Genomic DNA, 21,416 nt, shown 5'->3' with positions numbered 1-21,416 from the left:
GGCAGTGTGGAGCCCTACTTCCCCTTGCTAAAATATTTGTTTTTCTTTTCAATTGATTTGTACAATTAAAAGGGCAAATTACTGGTAGAAAAAAAACTTGAAATGATTCATCTTGGGCTCAATTAAACAGGGATATGCAGACATTATCCAGTGTATATGCTGAAAAGAACAATGGATTTTATTATCTACTTCAACTGTGTTTACTTAATATCTACACTATTACTAAATAAAACATCTAATCAAGTACATATGCAATCTCACCACAGCAGGATTGAGGCACCAGAAACTCAATAACAGAGATCCAGTCTTCACTCTGACTCTTTGGCGTTGTCTATGGCCTTGTTGCACAGCACTCATGTTAGGCATGGCTTTACTCATCCAAGAATATGTCTTTTGAAGTGCAACTCTGTAGTCTTCAGAATACCTACATATACCCAGACACAGACAAAGAAACATACATTCACTCACAATATATATGAACAAATTTTCACCATTTACATGCATCTTTGGCATTCAATCTAATGCCGATAATATTTAGCTCTGAGAACTGGTGCCATAAAACGTCAACAAACATTAACATCAATTCAAGGATTATCAGTAAAGAAAATTGACTGACGGGTAGAAATTGTCAGCAATAAGAGTAATCAGTATACACTAACATGATATACTGTATTACAATACAGCAGGTTTGGTTTTGTGTTTTGGGACAACACAAACCTGCAGTTGTCTCTGTAGAGGAAGTCAAGAACCATTAAGAGCCCTTTGAGGATACTGGATGATGACGAGCTGATGGTTGGGACCTGCATCATGTCATCTTTAAATCCCATAATCTCTTCCTTTTCCAGCACGGCAGCCATACTCTGCTGCAACGTGAGGCATAAATTAATTATAATTAAATAATTTTGTGATCAATGTGATTTTACTGATGATTAAAAAGGTAAAATAACAAAAACAGTACAAAATTATTAATATAAGAACAGTGACATTTCATTGGCTGTGCCACACTGAAGATTTTTGTAAAACTTTGTTTTACATGAACACAAATACAATATAGTTATACGAGCCAACATTGTGTTGGTCCAGTGTCCCAGGGCCAGTATGGCACTGTCACGCCACCATGTATGTACCTTAGAGTGGCTGGCCCATCAGAGCAGTACCAATTTATCTGACTGTACCAAAGATTCGGCCACCAAAAACGGTCCATATGTGATTTTTTTTGGTGTTTGTTTCTGAACGAGAGACTTTGAAGACTAAGTGTATATCAATAGGGCAGTTGCCAAATAAAAAGTTGTCTTAAGTTAAACTACAAGTGAGTTTTTATTCAAGCTAACATTGGTAGCAGATGATGGTTAGCAATTACATAGTGCCGCTACCATTTGAAGAAGAAAAACCCTCGAAAAGCTGGAGAATTAAGGTGAGAATTTGGACAAGTCAATAACTTGGAAAACAAAATGCAAGCCCTCGCAGTGGCTTTGGTGCTATCAGGTAGGGTGTGAGACACGCTGATAGAAATTCCAGTAGATGACCAAAATTAAACACGGTTAAGTCAAAGAACACTTGATTTGCTAAACTTGATGGGTTGTTCCTAAAAGACAAAAAAGATTGGATTGACAAGGTTTAATCTAACGCGATTATGAAAGATGTGAATGTCCATTACGGACTAGTTTATTGAGTTTAACAGCATTATTCATGGATGTATCATGTAGAAAATACAATTTCAAGCTACCCGATGCTATTTTAGCTTCTAAACTGCTGGGCACTGCATGCTTCACTCTAAAAGACAGGTGGCTAGCTTTAACAGCATGCAGCGATTTAACCTTTGCTAACATGAAGTCAGCACTGAAGAGGATATTTGGTGGAAATGTGAGTGCTGTGATGTATAAAATATAGACTATATTATAATGCTGCAGCTTCCACTATGTTAGACAAAATGTACATTAGTTAACCCATATTTAGTCTCATACTATTGCAAATCATTTATTTAGAGGTATAACCTTGTTTGAATTATGTAAAGGGATGGGCATTGCCAGCAACCTCACGATCTGATACGTATCACAATAGAGGGGTCACAATTTGACACATACTTAGCAATTATTGCTCAGCCCTCTTCCAATTTTTTATTTTCCCTACTGTTGGAATTTTTATTCTTTAGTCTTGTGTGGATTTAATCTCCTGGATTCCCAGCCAAAAACAATTGGACTAAATGTTCTTTGAAATGCCAAACAAAAAACATCAAATCCCATTTTTTCTGACGCCTCGACATATGACTAGGACTCTATCACCGCCTCCCGCGGTGATCTGAAGTCTCAGCCTAGACTTCTAGGCGTTTTCTCCTAATTAGATTTGCTGAAACCATACTGGCCTTAAGACACTCAGTTAGATTTAGAGACTCATTCCTTGGAAGTTACACGTGCCAAGAGTGACCTCCAGCGGCCACAGATGGAATTAACCTCACAAACCTCCACTAATCCAAACAAGTTACACGTTTATATAATGACACAATTCTTGACATAGACGGACGCTGTATAAACCTGAATGACACCACCAAGTGATTCATGTTGTTCTTTGTGTACAAATGTGAAGCTTACGTGTTTAACTCAATTGAATGATGGATGTATCTTCTAATGTAATTTAGTTGAGCTAAATAGAAAAGTTAAGCGGATCAAATTACGTCATGATGGTAGTATTAAAGCCTGAAACGAGCTCCGAATGATATGTGTTTTATGGAAGCATCTGACTTAATTTTGACAAAATGACTAAATTTTAAGTACTTTGTACGAATAATTGCTACAGAATTGGTGCGCCCGCGTGAAGCTTTATTAAGCAGTGTGTCCACTCAGAAACACGATTCACTTTGATTGACTTCACGCAGCGTGTAAATTCATTTGTATTAATACGCTGAGAGTAGCGCATGAGAGCCTGTCGTTGAGAATTAACTTGTTGTTCTTGAAGGCCACTCCCATTGTGGATGTCTCCCTCACCACTCTGAGCTTGGTTCACATGTCTTACGCCCATGTCTTACAACGCTCGCATACCAAAAGCGACCCGTCTGGGCCTGCTCATCCGTTGCGACTTCCATGGCTTTGGTGCCTATGGTTGGACACATTCCACTTGACTTGTTCTTGACTGAAGACGGCGACGGCCAAAGACTCACCAGGCCATCTCAAATCGTCAAGTCCACCCTGCCCCTCCCACCAACGACAAAGACATCGTGGACCTAGGGACAGACCAACAACCTGTGATTTACCCATTGAGTGCGTTGGTCCCAATGCCCTCTAGCTCTCCCTCTTAAAACCCAAAGACACCTCAACCAACTGTGACCCCGAATGAAGACCTCCAATCGTACCTAGAGTGCGAGGCACACCTTCAAGAAGTCCTGCGCCGCGCCGACGCACTGTGATCTGATCAGGACAGCGAACGCTTGTGCACGGTGTTAATGAAATTTTTTGCCAAGGACTCTTTGGACTGCGGGTTGATGGATCTGCACGTGTTCTGCATCCCTACTCAGCCCGGGGCTCCTCCAACAAGCAAAAAAAAAACCCGCTGCAAGCAAGTGAATTAAGTTAAGTTGAATTAATGTTTGTGAGTACCGGGAGAAGGAGAGGGTTGCTTGGTAAACTATGTCAAAAAAGAGAACGCTGCCGAGTCCTGCAATACAGGTGAGCCACTCTTTCTCTCACAGCGCCTTCCTTTTTTTCTTTGATGAGAGCCCCTTCAGCGCTTCCACTTTTTTACTTGCATTCTGGTGGCCGTGCTAAATACTTTAGCTAATGATAGCACTATTGCTATCAACAGTTTTAAACAAGTAAACAATTACCACTATCTCCGGGTGACTACAGATCTGTACAGGACGCCGTGTGTGACTTTGCAGTCTGTTCCCAAAGCCGATTGGCTGGTGCAAAGAAATGTATTTATTTTTAGGTGTTGGTGAATATGTGTATGTGCCGATTTTAAGTGCGCCGCACCGTGTCCTGCTCCAAATAGCCTACAAATGCGTCATCTGCACCGCACACATCCGTGCCCGCCGGTGCGAAGTACTGTACATTGACTAAAAAGTGCAATTGCACCGCCAGAAAATACTCAGTTGCTCACCTCGCGTTTGGTGTTTAATGTACCATTCGCCAACATGTCTCTGATGTCTGTGGTGTGGACGCATTTCAATTTATATTGTGCTTTGTTAAAATGTCCGTGCTAAATAGGCCTAAATATTTTATAATATTATATTTTTAATTAATTATGATAAATGCAATCATAAAAAAAAAATTGGCATAATTTTTTGGGGGCGTTTCGGTTTTCGGACAAGCATTTCTCATTTTCAGTTTTTGGTTTCAGCCCAAAAAAAAATCATTTTGGTGCATCCCTAGTCCATACCAAACTACCAGGTACCGAACTACTTGTACCGAACCGTGACCCTTGACACTCAGCATTATGGGTTAGAATTGGGGGGTTAGATCACCAAATGATTCCCGAGCGCGACACCCGCTGCTGCTCACCACTCCCTCAGGGGATGGGTAAAATGCGGAGTGGGTGTGACAATCAGTGGTACTTTAACTTTCACGAAACTGGGAGGCAGCGACAAGTATAGATTGCGGACGCCTGGGCTTGCGAAAGTCGGCATCATTGCTAAATAGCCGCACGGCAACGAGACTGACTGAATTTACGAGGGGGAACCTGGCATGTTTAAATGAGAAATTGCTCAGCTGTTCAATTCGGATACAGAAGATGAGGACTTTGATGGATTTGTGGATGAAAAATAACATGCATTGTTAAATTGTTGAACAAAGTAAAACCGAACTCACTGTTTTACTCCTGCAACCTGTTTTAGCAACCATGCGCTTTTATGTATGGTTTACATTAAATGGCACCCCCCGCTAACCACACTTAATTGTTCATCTTTATCACGGGCTACGTGAAACAATTACTTCGTCAACGCCGGACGTCTTACCGATGAGTGTGAAACATTTGGTGAGTTTTTGTACATCTTAAGGTCCCCAAAAATGCAATTAATTTCGGAGAAGAAAAGTTCTCCAGATAAAATAGTGACCTCGCAGCGGTCACTGCTCAGGCCCTACTAATAATTTCTACAGATAATATAGAGACCTTGCAGTTGTCGCTGCTCTGGCCTTAAATATCCAGACCAAGCAACACATTTAACAGTTAAGTAGACACAGTTTCTATGTACAACAATATTACCATACCTTCAGCATCAGGAAGCTGTCAGGAGTGATACCCAAGGTGTGAAAAATGTTCAGTATTTCCTTTCCACTCCAAACTTTACATGCATTTTCATATCCCCTATCAGACATAAGGCTTTGGCTCTCCTGGATCCAACTATATGCATAGAAAAGCATCACATAAAAAGGTGCACAATTGATAATGCCATTCGACAGGTAAAACAAAAAAAAGAAAAGCCACTCACTTTACCAGACTATAGCAAAAATCTCTCAAAGGCTCGTGTTGCAAACGCCGTATGTTGATGTTGACCATGCCATCAAGCTCATCCCTACACATCAGCAAATTAGTGTAGTCTAACATGAAGCTGGCACTTTCTCGAGCACAGTCCTCAATATTATGGGCTTCATCCAGAACCAAGATGTGGCCTGCAAGATCAATCTCCATCTGGTTGACATCAAAAGAAAATTAAGGGCCGCTACTATTACCTGTCTTTGCATCGTAAACATATGCTGCTATTTTAATTATTTTGCTCATGCATTAAACATTGTGCATACAACAGCAACCATTACAGATTCCTATCCATGTTTTCTCAGTATACTCACACTCTCTCTGATCAATGGATCCAACAGGTAGTTATACGGACAAAAGATTATGTTGGAGTTGCGCATGAGTTCTCGAGCAGCATAGTATGAACATGAACGAAGCTGTTTGCCCAATGAGACCAGGTCCTCAATGTCCCAGGCTTGATGAATTCCATGGATTAACTTCAGTGTGCTCTGGTTGCCCATTTTCTGTACTGCATGGAAGTAACGGCATGATATTCCCTAAGATGCAAACACAATTTAGTGATATGAAGAGCAAGTAGGACATGCATCATATATGTGTGTGTAAATACATATACACACACATAAATATAAATATATATATATATATTTATATGTGTGTGTGTGTGTGTGTGTGTGTGTGTACATACATATATACACACACACACACACACACACTAATATCTACATCTATATATATATCAAATCAACATCCATCTTTTTCTTGGCGATTTCTTCACATTCAAATTTTTTGACATCCTGTTTTTGTGCGTTTTATAAGCTGGAAGCCCAAATAATGTAAAAATAAACTAATAAATACTTGAAATCACTTAAATTAAAAGCCCTGAATCTAAAATCTATGAACGTTTGACTGTTTGAATGGAATTACGAAAATTATTCTGCTTTTTGAGGATATTCTAATTTTTTGACAAGCACCTGTATATACACTACTCACAAAAAGTTAGGGATATTTTTGGCTTTCGAGTGAAATTTCAGGACGAGGCTAAAATGCATTCAAACCTTTACACGTGAATAGGCATAACGTTACAATGACACTTTTAAGTAGTTCGGCAGCTTTAGTAGTTGAAAAAATACAGTACAGCAGAGTAAATCTTAACTCTTTTACTGCCACACGTCATCCAAAAAAACACCCCGACAGTGCCAGCCGAGCATTTTAACTCCTCTTTCAAAGCAAACAGAATATTGTGTGCTGTGACTACATAAACATGAAGATAAGGAGAAAACAGGCTTTTTGTGAAAAGATACCGATCAGACATGATTTCTTGCATTCAGATCTGTCTATTTTTGTCTAAATATAACTTCTCTTACCTTGCTAACAGTTTTGGTTGTCATAAATGCTGCTCAACAAGAATCATGATAGGCCATGATTGGATTGTCATACCCAATGATGTGTTTTTTTTTTATTGAAGTGGGCTTTCCCGAATTTTCCAAAACAAGTGCCTTTTCAAAACACTCTCGCCTTGGACGCACTCTGTAAATATTGGAGCTGATCGCTGCATTATCCTGGACTGTTTTCTTCTTCATATTTTGTGATGTCATGTGAGAGGGCTTGGCCTCATATCAGGCAGAACCTCGTTAGCTTGCAGGCTACATCTCGGAGCCGTCTTCGCTTCCTGAAGTGAGACCGAGTCCTCTCAGAATTGGGATACCTCTTTCTTTCTCGTGCACACTCACAACTGAGGACTAAGGGGTGAAGCAAGGACAAAGGGGTAGAATTGGCATTGGCCTTAAATGTATTGGTGGCCTGAGACTCAGTGTGAAAAAAAAATAAACTAAAGGCATCATTGTTTAATTAGCAGAGTAAAGTTCAAAGAATGTAAAAAAAATAAAAAGAAAAAGTAATGGCTTATAGTACGGAAATTACAGTAGGCTAACATTATGAGCTCTTGTAAGGCTTAAAGGCTTAAGTAATCAAGTATATCAACTGTATCAAAGGCGGTAACTATCACTTACACAGCCAAATGAGTTTGCATGGCCATATGTTTACACTACATATGGTAGAGACTTACGAAAAGCTCAGGTTGTAATGCAAGGCCTGCTTAAAAAGTAATTGTCAAAAAGCTTGAGCTGTGTATGAGGGTGCTACTAAGATCTCACATTTTTGGCTTCCATTAGGTCCTTGCAGAGTTCATTCCGGTTGGAGTGAGGTGCCACATCTGGGTTGACACAGGTATGATCTCTGCTGGATAGGATGGTCATTGGAGCAGTGGAGTATGCAGTACGCTTCATCTCATGAACAATTTGAGTTATTTGTTTATGTGTGCGTGTGCCAAAATAAATCTTGGGGACCATCCTTTTGGTTTTGCCATCTTTATCTTTTGCACTATCCTTGGCTGATGCACATGGGCACTGGATGCATGATTTGGGGGTCTAAAATGGGGAAGAAAGAAAAGATTAGATTATTGTTAAAAAAATATACTGTATATATATAAAAAAATAATAAAAATATGAATACAGCGATTCTGTTCTATTCATTCAGCGGTGGTGCCCCGCCATTCTTAAATCGTGGCCACCGCTCCTACAAATTTCCAATTAAGCATTTGGGGGCTGGAAAGGAGTCAGCCACGCAGTGTTACATTGGACGGATGGAGAAAAAGAAAAAGATGACCAGACAGCAGGGCTCGACACTGTGACCAATTTACCACAAATGCGGTCAACTTTACAGTGTTTGCTGGTTTAAAAAAAAAAAAAGAAAAAAATTATCCGTTAGCTGAGCGCAAGTGCACGTTTTAATTAGTAGTGCAACGGATCTTTAAGCCATAACTCATTTGGATCAAGTGCGAGGCCTGCCTAAGGCCAGGCAAAATAAATGGCTACCAATTAATGCATGGGCGTCAATGCAATATGGTTGCACTTCGGCATTCGATGTATGAATGCACCCAACCTTCGAGTGCGGGGAGACTTCAGCGGAGCGCACTGTTGATGTGATGTATAACTTTGAAGCCTAAATCTTTAACCCATTCAAAAAGAACAGGGGCCGCTCCATGCTTTAACACTATGTCCATCAGAATTTTAAAACTTCTAATTAGATTTCCCACAGCCATAATTTTGACGGCTTGAGCTCTGGTTATTATGTCATTGCTTAAAATGATTATTACACGGAAATGCAAACCGTTTGAGTAGCTATTAAAGCTATTTTGTTTTTTTACATTCATTAATGTAAATGTAAATTATGTATTGTAGCTCCTCTCCCAGGACTACTGGAGTCCACACAGTACCCCCCTCCCCTGTACCAGTCAGACGGTAAAGTTTGAGGTGTTGGATCTTCAGATGGAACCTACCAGTTAACTGGTCATAACTTGTTAATTTTCCATTTTTGTTTTTTATTTTAATGATACGTTATTGGATAAGAATAATTTATTAGTACATTAGCATGATATAGCTAATAGGGAGTAGGACTAGATAAGTTATTGTGCTTCTTCGTACTCATTTTGAACATGCAAGTTATGACATTAGTGAATTATTTTCTTTCGCCATTTTTTTCATTTTAACTTCAACTTATATTTTGTAATGAGTTTATATGTTCAATAAACAAACCAACCAACAACAACTCTCTGGCCTGTGGTCTCCTCTTCGGCCAACAGTATCTGACGATCTCTGCCTCGTAAATATTTTGAAGCAGATGTAATGTCTCTCCTGTTTATTTTTTCATAGGCCAGCCCAGGAGGACATTTCTCTTAATGCCTCTGCTGAAATTAATAATGATTCGGAAATATTTTCATTTTTTTTAATACAATAAAATGACAACATAGGAATATACATACAGGTATAAGGAAGGTCAAAAGGCTGTAAACAGAGTAACAACAAATCAAAGCTTAAGCTTCAAAATAAAGTACAGCTCCGGTTCTACTGTTAATTAACGGTGCCCTTGTGTGGTCAAGGGATGGATAACATCACCAGGAAGAAAGTGCCGAGAACACACTTTGGTGCTGTCTCAAACGACAGTTATCCCTGCTAATGTTTTGTTTTTTTGACAGGACATATGATATTGATAATAATAATAATAATAACTAGAAGAAGAATTAGAAGATGAAAAAGAAAAAGGAAAAAAAGAAGAAAAGAAAAGAAAAAGAAGACAGATGTTAGGGTGGGCCCTCACCCCGGGTGGGCCCTCACCCCATACAGCAGCTCCTATTAATAAGTAAGATTAGTTAAGTAAAAGTAATAAAAAAATATCTTAAAGACAAAATTAAGCTTGAAATAAACTCCATGTCGTTTGTGTGTCTGCCTTACATATTTGAGTCTGATACACTGACTCCAAACGTGTTCAGTCAAAAGCATGGTATGGTGACTAAATTACTTTTTATTGGAATTATTAAATCTTATTTTCCTTTCTTTTCCAGCTCTGCCTCCTGTCTTTTTCTCAGTGTCTCCAGACCAAACAACATCGCTGGTCTCACCACAATTTTATAAACCTTCACTTTCATTTTAGCTGAAACTCTTCTATCACATATCACACCTGACACTTTTCTCCACCCGTTCCAGCCTGCCTGCACACGCTTCAACACTTCTTTTCCACATTCTTCATTGCTCTGGACTGTTGACCCTAAATACTTAAAATCCTCCACCTTCTTGGTCTCTTCTCCCTCTATCTTCACTCTTCCACTTGGGTCCCTCCCATTCACACACAGATACTCCGTCTTGCTATGACTAACCTTCATTCCCCTCCTTTCCAGAGCAAACCTCTATGCCTCTAACTTCTCGTGCACCTGTTCCCTGCTCTCACTACAGATCACAATGTCATCAGCAAACATCATAGTCCATGGAGATTCCTGTCTAACCTCGTCTGCCATCCTGTCCATTACCAAAGCGAACAAGAAGGGGCTCAGAGATGATCCCTGAGGTAGTCCCACTTCCACTTTGAACTCCTCCGTCACACCTACTGCACACCTCACCACTGTCTTACAGTCCTCATACATGTCCTGCACCACTTAAACATATTTCGCTGCTACTCCAGTCTTCCTCATACAAAACCACAGTTCCTCTCTGGGAACCCTGTCGTAAGCTTTCTCCAGATCTACATAGACACAATGCAGCTCCTTTTGACCTCTGCATTTCTCTATCAACATCCTCAAAGCAAATACTGCATCTGTGGTACTCTTTTTTTGGCATGAAACCATAATGCTGGTTACAAATGTTCACCTATGCCCTCAGTCTAGCTTTCAACTACTCTTTCCCATAGCTTCATTGTGTGGCTCATTAGCTTTATTCCTATGTAGTTGTCTCCCTTGTTCTTAAAAATGGGCACCAGCGCACTTCTCCTCCATCCCTCAGGCATCTTCTCACTATCTAAGATCCTGTTGAACAACCCAGTCAGAAATTATATTGCTACCTCTCCTAGAGCCTTCCATACCTCCACAGGTATATCATCAGGACTAAGTGCCTTTCCACACTTTATCCTCTTCAATGCCTTTTTCACTTCATCCTTACTAATCTTTGCTACTTCCTGGTCCACATCAGTCACCTCTTCTACTCTTCGTTCGCTCTCATTTTCCTCATTCATCAACTTTTCAAAGTACTCTTTCCATCACTGGCATCTGTCAACACACCTCCCTCCCTATCCTTTATTACCCTAACCTGTTGCACATACTTCCCATCACTGTCTATTTGCCTTGCTAACCTGTATAGATCAGTCTCTCCCTCCTTACTATCCAACCTAGCATAAGTCATCATAATCCCCTTGTTTGGCCTTTGCCACTTCTACTTTCACCCTACGCTGCATTTCCCTGTACTCCTGTCTACTTTATTCAGTCCTCTCAGTGTCACACTTTTTCTTAGCTAAACTCTTTCTCTAGATCCACTTCTGCACCTCCTAATTCTACCACCTAGTCTCCTTATCTCCTTTCCTTCCAGATGACACACCAAGGACTGTCCTACCTGTCTCCCTGATCACATTTGCTGTAGTTGTCCAGTCATTTGGAAGCACCTCTTGACCATCCGTCTGTCTCAACTCCTTCCTGAAAATCATACAAAACTCTTCCTTTTTCAGCTTCCACCATTTCGTCCTCTGCTTTGCCTTTGCCGTGTTTGTCTTCCTCACCACCAGAGTCATCAGACACACTATCATCCTATACTGTGTGGCTACACTCTCACCTACCGCTACTTTGTAGTCGCTGATCTCCTTCAGATTACACCATCTACACATGATGTAGTCTACCTGTGTACTCCTACCTCCACTCTTGTAGGTCACCCTATGTTCCTGCTTCTTCTGGAAGAAAGTATTCATGACAGCCATTTCCATTCTTTTTGCAAAGTCAACCACCATCTGTCCTTCAGCGTTCCTCTCCTGGATATCAAACTTGCCCATCACCACCTCATCAACTCTGTTTCCTGCACCAACATGTCCATTGAAGTCTGCACCAATGACAACACTCTCACTTCTAGGGATGCTCTGCATCATTTCATCAAGGTCTAACCAAAAGTTTTCCTTTTCCTCCAGCTTATATCCTACCTGTGGCGCATATCCACTAACAACATTGATCATCACACCTTCAATTCCTAGCTTCAGGCTCATCACTCTATTTGACACTCTTTTTACCTCCAGGACGTTTCTAACAAACTCCTCCTTCACGATAACCCCTACTCAATTTGTCTTCCTATCTACACACCATGATAGATTAACTTGAACCCTGCTCCTAAACTTCTAGTTTTGCTCCCTTTCCACCTGGTCTCCTGAATACACAATATGTCCACCTTCTTCCTCTGCATCAAGTCAACCAGCTCTCTACCTTTCCTGTTCCAACATTCACAGTCCCTTCTTTCAGTCCTAGACTCTTGGTGTTCCTCTTCTCTTTCCTCCTACGAACACACCTTCCTTCTCTCCTCCTTCGACCAACAGTAGTCCAGTTTCCACTGGCACCCTGTAGGTCAACAGCACCGATGGCGGTCGTTATTAACCCGGGCCTCAACCGATCCGGTATGGAAGTCATATATTTGATTTGCATGTTTGATTTGGTCAAAGTTTTTACGTCGGATTCCCTTCCTGACACAACCCTCTGTATTTATCCGGGCTTGGGCCCGGCACAAGAAGACACTGGCTTGTGCCCCCTTGCGGTTACATTTATTGGAATTATTAAATACAGACTACAAAGATACATGTTCTTTCAAAGTAGCTACTTAAACAGTAATAAAAACAAAGTTTCATGTAAACAGGCCATTTGGACTATTCTTACCCTATCAGACTCAATCAGATCAAAAGTTGCATCCGATTGATGGGGGTGGGTTAAGACTAGGGTTGTACGATAATGCTATTTTCAACCGATGCCGATAAACCAATAATTTATAAAGTGCCGATGTCGATAACCGATATGCAAACCAATAATTGTTTGCAAAATTGACTTGAATATAAATATACTTCTGAGTCCTACTTTAAGTGTAACATACTACAAATACATTGAAACATTGTGTAAAGCACAATTCCATAGCACAACATTTTATTGATATCTCTGCTTCAAAGGCAACCAGTAATTCATTTTGAGCTTGCCAAAACAACTCATGTTTTAAAGATGCAACAAAAAACTGCTTGGGTAACATTTTGGGGAGACACAGTAAAGAAATGTGATTTAATTTTATGTCCTCCCCCCTCTCTCTGCTGCCCTGCCGCCACCCCTTGCCCATCTTTTCCTCTCCTCCCCCCGTCCCATCCCCTGTCCGCCTTCCTCCCCTGGGCCGGGGGCTACATCCATGGCCCGGGTCTCGGGACTCCGGGGGCCGAGTGGGGGTTTTGTGCCTGCCCTGCTCCGGTGGCTTGCCTGGCGGGCCTGCCGTGCCCCGTTCTGCTGCATTGGGCTTGGGGCGCGGGCCGTGTTGGGGTGGGGGGCGCTCCTGGCTCTGCTCTCCGGCCGGTGGCCCCTGCGGGGCCCGGGGGTTGTGCCTTGGCACTGCCTTAGCCTGGGGGGCCCTGGGGGGTTGTGTTTGCTCTGTCCTGGCCGGGGTCGACGGCTCCCCTCTTTGGTGGAGGTTTTTATTCATGCCAGATCCACCACACAAGCATCTATCGAAATCCAAACACAATCTGCTTCTTCCTCTAGTTGTTGAATTGGTGGAGGCTGGTGTCGGTGGATCTCACTCTGCTTCATCTATCCTTCCTTCCTTTCCTCAGTCTTTCCTTTGGTCTCTTGAGGTCTCCATAATTTGGTGGAATTTAGATGTTTCTGGGGTTGGTGAAAATTTCTGGTTGGTAACCCGGTGGGTTGGTGCTGGATTTTACTGTCCTTTCTTTTCTTTGATCCTTCCTTGGGTCTCCTGACAACCTCACGACTCTAGCTGGATTCTGAAGTATTCGGTTTAGGTGAACGTTATGGTATTTTTAATAGGTTTTAAGTGAATTAATGAGGACACACACACACGCACGCACACATACACCCGCACATGCACATACTTAACTCTTTCACTGCCAGACGTTTTCAGAAACGGGTTGTCCCCAGTGCCAGCCGATTTAAGCATTTTGACTGATCTTTCAAGGTCCACAGAAAATGTTGTGTTTGGACTATGGAAACACACATACTACCAAATGAAAGATTGGACTCTCATCTTTCATCAGAAAAAAAGTTTGTTTCTACCTTATTCCGTTCTTCAGTAATCAACAATAGAAAATGGTTACTTTCACCGAAATTCTCTGTTTTGAAACAAAAAGCGGAGAAAACAAGCTTTTTGTGAAATATGTTATTTCATGCACTCTAGTGAATTCTACACTTATTTTTGTCCATGAATGATGCCACAAACACCTAAATAGTGCTTTACTTCTGTAAAACGCTTTCACCAACAATGAAAAAGTGTTTTTTGATTGCAAAATACGTTTATTTCCATTCAACAGTGTAACAATTTGACAAAACAATTTCGCAAACTATTTACAAATGTGTGCAACTGTGGTACTACTTACAATTATGTGGATGTTTCACATACAGTTTTTCTTTTTATAACGCTCCCCTGCGTGCAAGGAGACGCCGTTGGACTCACACCACAGTTTACTTTCACTTTGTCCGTTTCGCGTTACACTTTCTTGACTGCTTTTTTTCCCGGGGAATAAATAGCAAGTAGCAGACTGTACACACTCCTCCGATGAATATACATTGGACTTGGCGCACTCTTCGTCGTCCGATCGAACGTACGCCTGTGCGTGCTCGGTTGTGCTCCGCGTTACGACGTCGTCATAGCTGCCGCGTCAGCGGTTCCAATTTCGCCGTCAAGCTCGGATTCACCTTCATCATCATCGATGATGATCATCGTCGTCATCAATGTGCTCTTTTAGCGTTGGTCGATGCCTTTCGTCTTGTAAGTGTAGAGCTGCTTGCAACCGCTCGCTGCTTGCAACCGCTCGCCTCCTCGGCCATCTAGCTCCGCCCGCCTAACGTATTCTACTGCCCCGTATATGCTTTCCATCCACGGAGTCACAATCATCATCATCATCATCGATGATGATCATCGTCGTCATCAATGTGCTCTTTTAGCGTTGGTCGATGCTTTTGGTCTCGAAAAAAACGGCTCGGGCGTGAGCTCCTCGCAACCGGTCGCCATTTTTCCTTTGTTTTCCATTCTGATCTCCTGCTCGACGCTCTAGCTCCGCCTCTACTGATGCCTACCCGATCTTGTCAAAAGAGAGTCATCGCTGCCCTCTAGGGGCCAAAAATAGTCCTTAGGCACAACAGACCTAATTGAAACTTTCACCACAGATGCGGAAGGGTTCCCTCTACCAGTTTCAAAAAAAAAATAAAATAAAATAAATTGGATGACGTCTTTTGACGTCATTGGCAGCCCTCCGTAGTTTTTACTTGACGTCTTTAAACGTCAGTGGCAGTGAAAGAGTTAAGCACATACAAAAAAAAAGAAAAAGAGAGAGCAATGATGATGACATGTCAAATCGGTAAGATTACCGGATGAACTGAGCTCTCTCAAACAAAAAAAAAGTTAAGAAAGCCCATACTTATTGCTGACGGACTCCAAACGGCATTCAACACTACTAACTAAAATGTTTCTTAGGGTTTGTATGTGGTCTCTTTATAATAAAAAAGGAGAAAATTAGCATCGCTACATGTCTTATGTTTGTAGCAAAACAATCCCCGTCAAAATCACAAAACAAATAAAAGAGCTCTAACGAATTTATTGGCGGCTAACACACGTAAGATGCCAGCCCTACATGTGTCAGCAACAGGAAGGCGCTATCTACTATGTTAAACATAGAGCAAGACTCCTCCCGATACAGGGACAACGCCGAGTTTTTTTTTCTTTTCTCCACTCCAAATAGCGTGCAGCTATTGTGCATTATACCACGGTTTTACGCCACCAAATGTGCAATAACCAGTTAATCAGTTAATGTCAGCTAATGCGGAAGCGCGAGTAAACAATTAACAGTGGATGCGAGCGCTAAGTAGAAGAAGCAGTTTGGTAATTTTGACGCTTTATGACTGAGACCAGTAAAAGCAAAGTTATGGTCTGGAGGACACAGTACAGCTGCTCAATCTAAATAGTCAAATGTATCCAGAACGTTACAACCGAGAAGAACGTATGTGATTGTTTACAATAGAGGTGCTACTTCTACTGTTTCCAGTAAGTTAGACAGCGCATGTCAAAATAATTTATTCCGATCAAATGTGGGAAATACTGTATGTAAATGCAAATTGTAATCAGATTGTTTTTTTAAGGGTTCATGTGCACACTTTAGTTCTAATCCGATTACTGATCGGATTAATGACATTTTGTCCAGGTAAACATAGCCAATGACAGGCAAGAGGGCTAAATTTGTAGAGGTTGTTTCCTGCTTTACCACATTAGAACCGGACTATATTTGTGATGCATTTTCACAAAATGAGGTTTATGTCTCCAAAATTGAAAATTGAGATATTGATACAGTGCTGTTCAAAAGTTTGTGAACCTCTTGAGCAATTTGGATTTTACAGTTGTTTCAATCTGATTTTGTTGTTCAATCTGAACCATTACATTTTATATGAAATAACAGGTGTAGGTTTAGCATTTTAATGCATTGTTCTTTTTTTAAATCAATTGTGCAGTCAAAACTAAATTAAAAAGAGTTTTTGGTCAATTCATGTAGGTGCAAAAGTAAGTGAATCCTGAGCTGCATTGCTTAAAACAAGCAGTCAAGTAGGATCGCAGGATCTGGCCTGGCAAAATGAGCAATATTTTATCATGCATTGTGCGATTATTACAAAAATGACTCACTAGCGCCCCCCTACACATTTATGTACCAGGTTGTACGTTTACGCAAGATCTACAAATGCTTTTTGGTACATGAAGGAGCCCAAGACCTACAAAAAAGCCTTTTGGAGCCATATGCTAAAATGAACAGAAAGTGAGCTAAGAATTTTTGAATGTCCGATTTTTGCTCATTTACAGGGGGGCATTCTTTTGCCCATTTCTCCTACATGTTTGATCAGATTGACCTCAAACTTGGCCTAGACGATGTCTAGACCTGGTCCATCAACAGGGGAAAAAATCTTTACTTTTACAAATACTATTTGACGGGGGCAGCGCATCATATTTTGTGTTTCATATTTCCTTCGCCATGAAAGACGAAATGCTTAATAACTCCTCGGTACATGCTCCAAAAAATTCCAAACTTCACATGTAGTTTATAGTCATGACCTGGAGGTATCTCTATGACAATAGTCAGTTATAAATTTAGCGCCACCTTTTTTTGTCGACCTTGGGTTGACCAAAAAAATTATGACAAGGTATTTTGTCCAAAATTTTGATACTCTTTGTAAGTGTGATAATATGATGATATTTTTGATGCCCTCTATGGACAATACAAGCAATATCGTGCTATGAGTAAAACTAATGATGATGTGTATATATGTACTTAAAAAAATGCCAATCAGGACAACTCATTGCCCGAAAATAAAAATGGACGCCGATTTTTGAGGGTCTTAACATTGACCAAAACTCTTTACACACTCATCATACCAGGCAAAAAAATAAAAACAATCCATATATAAAGAAATATTATGCCATTTTTTAAATAATTTGATAAAATAATAGAATGTACCTGTACCCCAATGTGCAAGTATCCCAAAGTGGCCCGGATTATGAGGGCCCTTTATAGCTGCTTGCAGCTCTAGTTTCACTTGTTTCTAGTAGTTTTGTGAATATGTTGCCCACAAGACTTTCAATCCTAAAAATAATTTTGACCCTAATAATCATTTTTACAAAAACAATGACTGTAGTTTCAATAGTGATTATAATATGGACGATCAATTCAACATTAGTATAAAAATAGAAATGGCACTTTCAGTTATACACTTGAATAGCAGAAGTCTGTATAGACATATTAAGTGACATGGGACTCAAAGGATATGAATTGTTTACACTTAATAGAGAAAATAAAAAGAGAGAAGGTGTTGCAGTATATGTGGACAAAGCTTATAGATGCAGTACAGTTGAATGTTTAACTAATGTTAGACAAGGTAATGGAATGTCTTACTATTGAAATACATACACTCAGTATAAAGGGTTGGAATTGTGGGGTTAGATCACCATGTGATTCCCGAGCGCATTCATTGCTGCTCACCGCTCCCTCAGGGGATGGGTCAAATGCGGAGAACGAATTTCGCCCCCACTTAGTTGGGTGTGACAATCAGTGGAATTTACCTTTATATCAATAATATGATAAGTTGTGTCTATAGGACACCAGGATCTTCACTTGACATAGTCAATGAAAAACTAGCAGATATGTTCAGTTCCACAAATGATTAAAAAAAAAAACATAAATATAATGTGGTGACTTAAATATTGATTTGCTAAATTCAAACGGACATCAGAAAACAACTGATTTTATAAATACAATGTATAATAACTGTCTTTCCCCTGCAATTATAAAACAGATTAACATTATCAGATTAACAGAATAACAGCCACTTTAATTGATGATATATTTATAAATAAAATTGACCATAAAATAGAGAGTGAACTTCTTAAGAATTGATCATCTTCCTGTCTTTGTAATCTTACAAAACGATTTTGATAAAAAAGCAAAGCAGCAACTCACATATCAGAATTACGATTAAGAACACAACATTCTATAGCTGCCCTTAAAGAAGACCTAGAAAATCAAAACTAGTCTGAGGTTAATGCACATGAAGATCCCAATATTGCATATAATGCTTTTCAGTCTATCATAAGCCCTTTATACGATAAACATTGCCCATTAATTTAAGTTACCAGGAAGTATAAAGGCCTAAATAAACCAGGGATGACAAAAGGGGATAGAGAATGTATGTAAAAAGAAAAATTGTTAATATTGAAAAAAATATATAAAATTGAGAACTGTTGATGCTGAAATTAAATATGAGACCTATAAAAATAAATTTGTAAATATTATAAGAAGAAGAAAGAAAGATCATTATCATACACTGTTGGAGCAGAATAGAAGCAACACATGACATATTGAAAATATTAAATCATGAAATTAAAAAGAATTCTAAAAAAAATTGATCATCCAGAATATATTTTAAAAGATAAAAATATTGTTATTGATACAATTACAGAAATAGCTTATGAATTTAATGAGTTATTTGTCAATGTTGAAAATAACACTGTATAATAATAACACAAGAACAATGTTCCTTAGTGCAGTAAATGAAACTGAAGTTTTAAATGTTGTAAAAACACAAACACAAAAAATAAAGTCCACTGTTTGCTTCAATATCGACATGACATTAGTCAAAAGCATCATCGAACATGTTGTACAACCATTTACATATATATGTCATTTGTTATTTAAACACTTTCTTGGCCGTCACAAACCACATCACGTCAGGTCTTGGCGTCATCTGTGTGATCTTGGTTGGGAAGATGAGCTTCTTGTCCAGGTCGCATTTCCCAGCTCTTTTCAGGACTGAGCAGGTGTGCTGATTTCCTCGCCGCTGTCTTCTGCCCTCTGCCAACTTCCTCAGCACCTGATTGTGCCTCCAACAGAAACGCCCCTGCGTCCGGGCAATGCTGCAACTTGAGAGGATGCGCTGGCTTTGATGCACAGAAGGCACTTGGCCTCACTACCGAACCATTGAGCGAGGCTCCGAGGGCATAAAAGGTTGTCATACACTGCCCTCAGGAGCAAACTGAGCCGTGACTGAGGAGTTCGCCAGATGTCAGCCCATGTTACGACTCTCTGGATAGTATCCTCCCAAAGAGTTCAAACTCCCTGTATCCCCTGGGACACTGTCTTGATGAGGTAGTTGCATTGTTTGCGAGACCTCTTCCACAATCATAGTCTTCCTCTGCTCCCTCGTGGCTTTGGACCTCAACTGGACTGGCTGCCACCAGCCTAGCCCCGCCCGGCTGACTTGGACTCTTTCCAAAATCTCCTTGTGTTGCAGCCTGGAGATTGCTTGGTCCACTTCCTCCTGTGCCCTCCCCTTTCACACAGTGCAGACGGTCACCGCTGCGCTCTTCACTGCCTTGACTCTGGACTGTCTCAGCTCGATGATTAAGTGAATCTTCTCCTGCCTGTATCCTGTGCTGAAAGACTTCAGAGGGAGTTACAGGACATACTTGCCAAAGAAGCCGGTGTCGGAGAAACAGCGGGGCAGGCCCAACCACTTCCTGATATAACTGTTCGAGATGCCATTCAGATTGCTGGTCGTGGAACATGGGATTTCTCCCACTTTCAATGGCCACATCACCCAATGTAAAAGTGTGACATAGTAGCACCACACCTTCAGCCTCCCAGGAAGTTGGCTTCTGTTGATTTTGGTAAGGCCTTCTCTCAATTGTTTCTGCACTGTCCTCCCCATCTGCCTGCCCGAGAGATCTGATACATACTCCCTCTCCCAAGACTTCGGATGGGCAGCTCAGCTAGGAGTGGGATCTTCTCTCTTCCTCCTGTAAAGACAGTCCTGTCGTCCCTCACCCCTTCCTAATTGAAAGGCTTCTCTACTTGGCCAGCTTGATCTTCATCCTCGCCCAGGTTGTCAGCACATCAAAGCGCTTAAGAAGTCGTGCTGTGCATGGGGCAGTTTGTAAGATGCTTGTTACGTCATCCATGTACCATCTTAGGGCGGGGAGTCTTCTTTCTGATGGAGATTTCAGGCCTCTGACCATCTGCCTCACTTCAAATGCTACCACAAAGAGAATAGGCGATATGGAGCAAATAATCCTGCCGTGTGTGATGACACCACACACGGCGCATCCAGATATCGGAAATCGGGGATATTCAACATGTTGGATTGTTTTAGCCCGACTTTGCTCTGTGTGCGGTGTGCCCTGAGGACAAAGCACCACGCAACCGGTTGACAGTGACGTGCAGCCAATCAGAAAGTGAGCCGGCGAAGAAGCCCGTGGGGAGTCCAAAATAAAAAGTCATGACACATCAGAAAGTCTATGCTTGCGCTATTACACTCCTTTTTTTTTTTTTAAATTGTATATTTTATACACACAAAGGCTGTGTTCGAATGTCCACCCTTATATCCCCTACTACATAGCCACGCACTTTATAGTGGCCTAATATGTAGTGCCCTTATTCTGTTTAGCGATTCAGACAGCCAGCTCACTACTTTCTCCTCGTCGCATATCAAGTGACACCGTACCTGTCATGACGCAAGGCGCATTCATCTCCGACTAATGTGAATGAAAATGTTTTAAAACTGAACTTTATTTCCGCTGTTGTACATATTTTCAACTAAAATTAATTATTTCTGAAGTATATATTTAATGCATCGCTTTGATTCCCACGCTTGCGCGGTCACTCGTGCCATGTTTTTTTCATACTCTGAATGCACTGTGGTCTATATCAACCCACCAAAGCACCAAAGGCAAGCAATGCCTCGCCGCACCAAAGCCAATTTACACTCCTTTAAACAACGACTTTTATTATGCCACTTTTTTGGCTGAAAACCAGGAAGTATGGCGACTGGTCCTGCATGTTTGGTGACTCGGAAGTCACGT

At 40.8% G+C, this 21,416-nt stretch overlaps 1 protein-coding gene across 7 annotated transcripts in view; it reads right to left on the bottom strand.

Moving 5' to 3' along the window:
• brip1 (BRCA1 interacting helicase 1) overlaps positions 1–21,416 on the bottom strand; it is a 113,125-nt gene that overhangs the window by 35,636 nt on the left and 56,073 nt on the right. For 6 of the 7 annotated variants that reach the window (XM_077566680.1, XM_077566682.1, XM_077566683.1 and 3 more), the window contains 6 exons: positions 7,617–7,889; positions 5,778–5,999; positions 5,420–5,619; positions 5,199–5,331; positions 718–863; positions 262–424 (listed from right to left, as the gene is read on the bottom strand). In XM_077566680.1, coding sequence (XP_077422806.1) covers positions 262–424; positions 718–863; positions 5,199–5,331; positions 5,420–5,619; positions 5,778–5,999; positions 7,617–7,889 — 1,137 coding nt within the window. The remainder of the gene's footprint in view (positions 1–261; positions 425–717; positions 864–5,198; positions 5,332–5,419; positions 5,620–5,777; positions 6,000–7,616; positions 7,890–21,416) is intronic. The other variant, XM_077566681.1, reaches the window with a different exon arrangement.

Source organism: Vanacampus margaritifer, chromosome 5 (genome assembly GCF_051991255.1).
Source record: "Vanacampus margaritifer isolate UIUO_Vmar chromosome 5, RoL_Vmar_1.0, whole genome shotgun sequence".
Classification (NCBI taxonomy): Eukaryota; Metazoa; Chordata; class Actinopteri; order Syngnathiformes; family Syngnathidae; genus Vanacampus; species Vanacampus margaritifer.
Note: the sequence above shows the minus strand (reverse complement) of the source record. Positions and strands in the feature narration are given on the sequence as shown.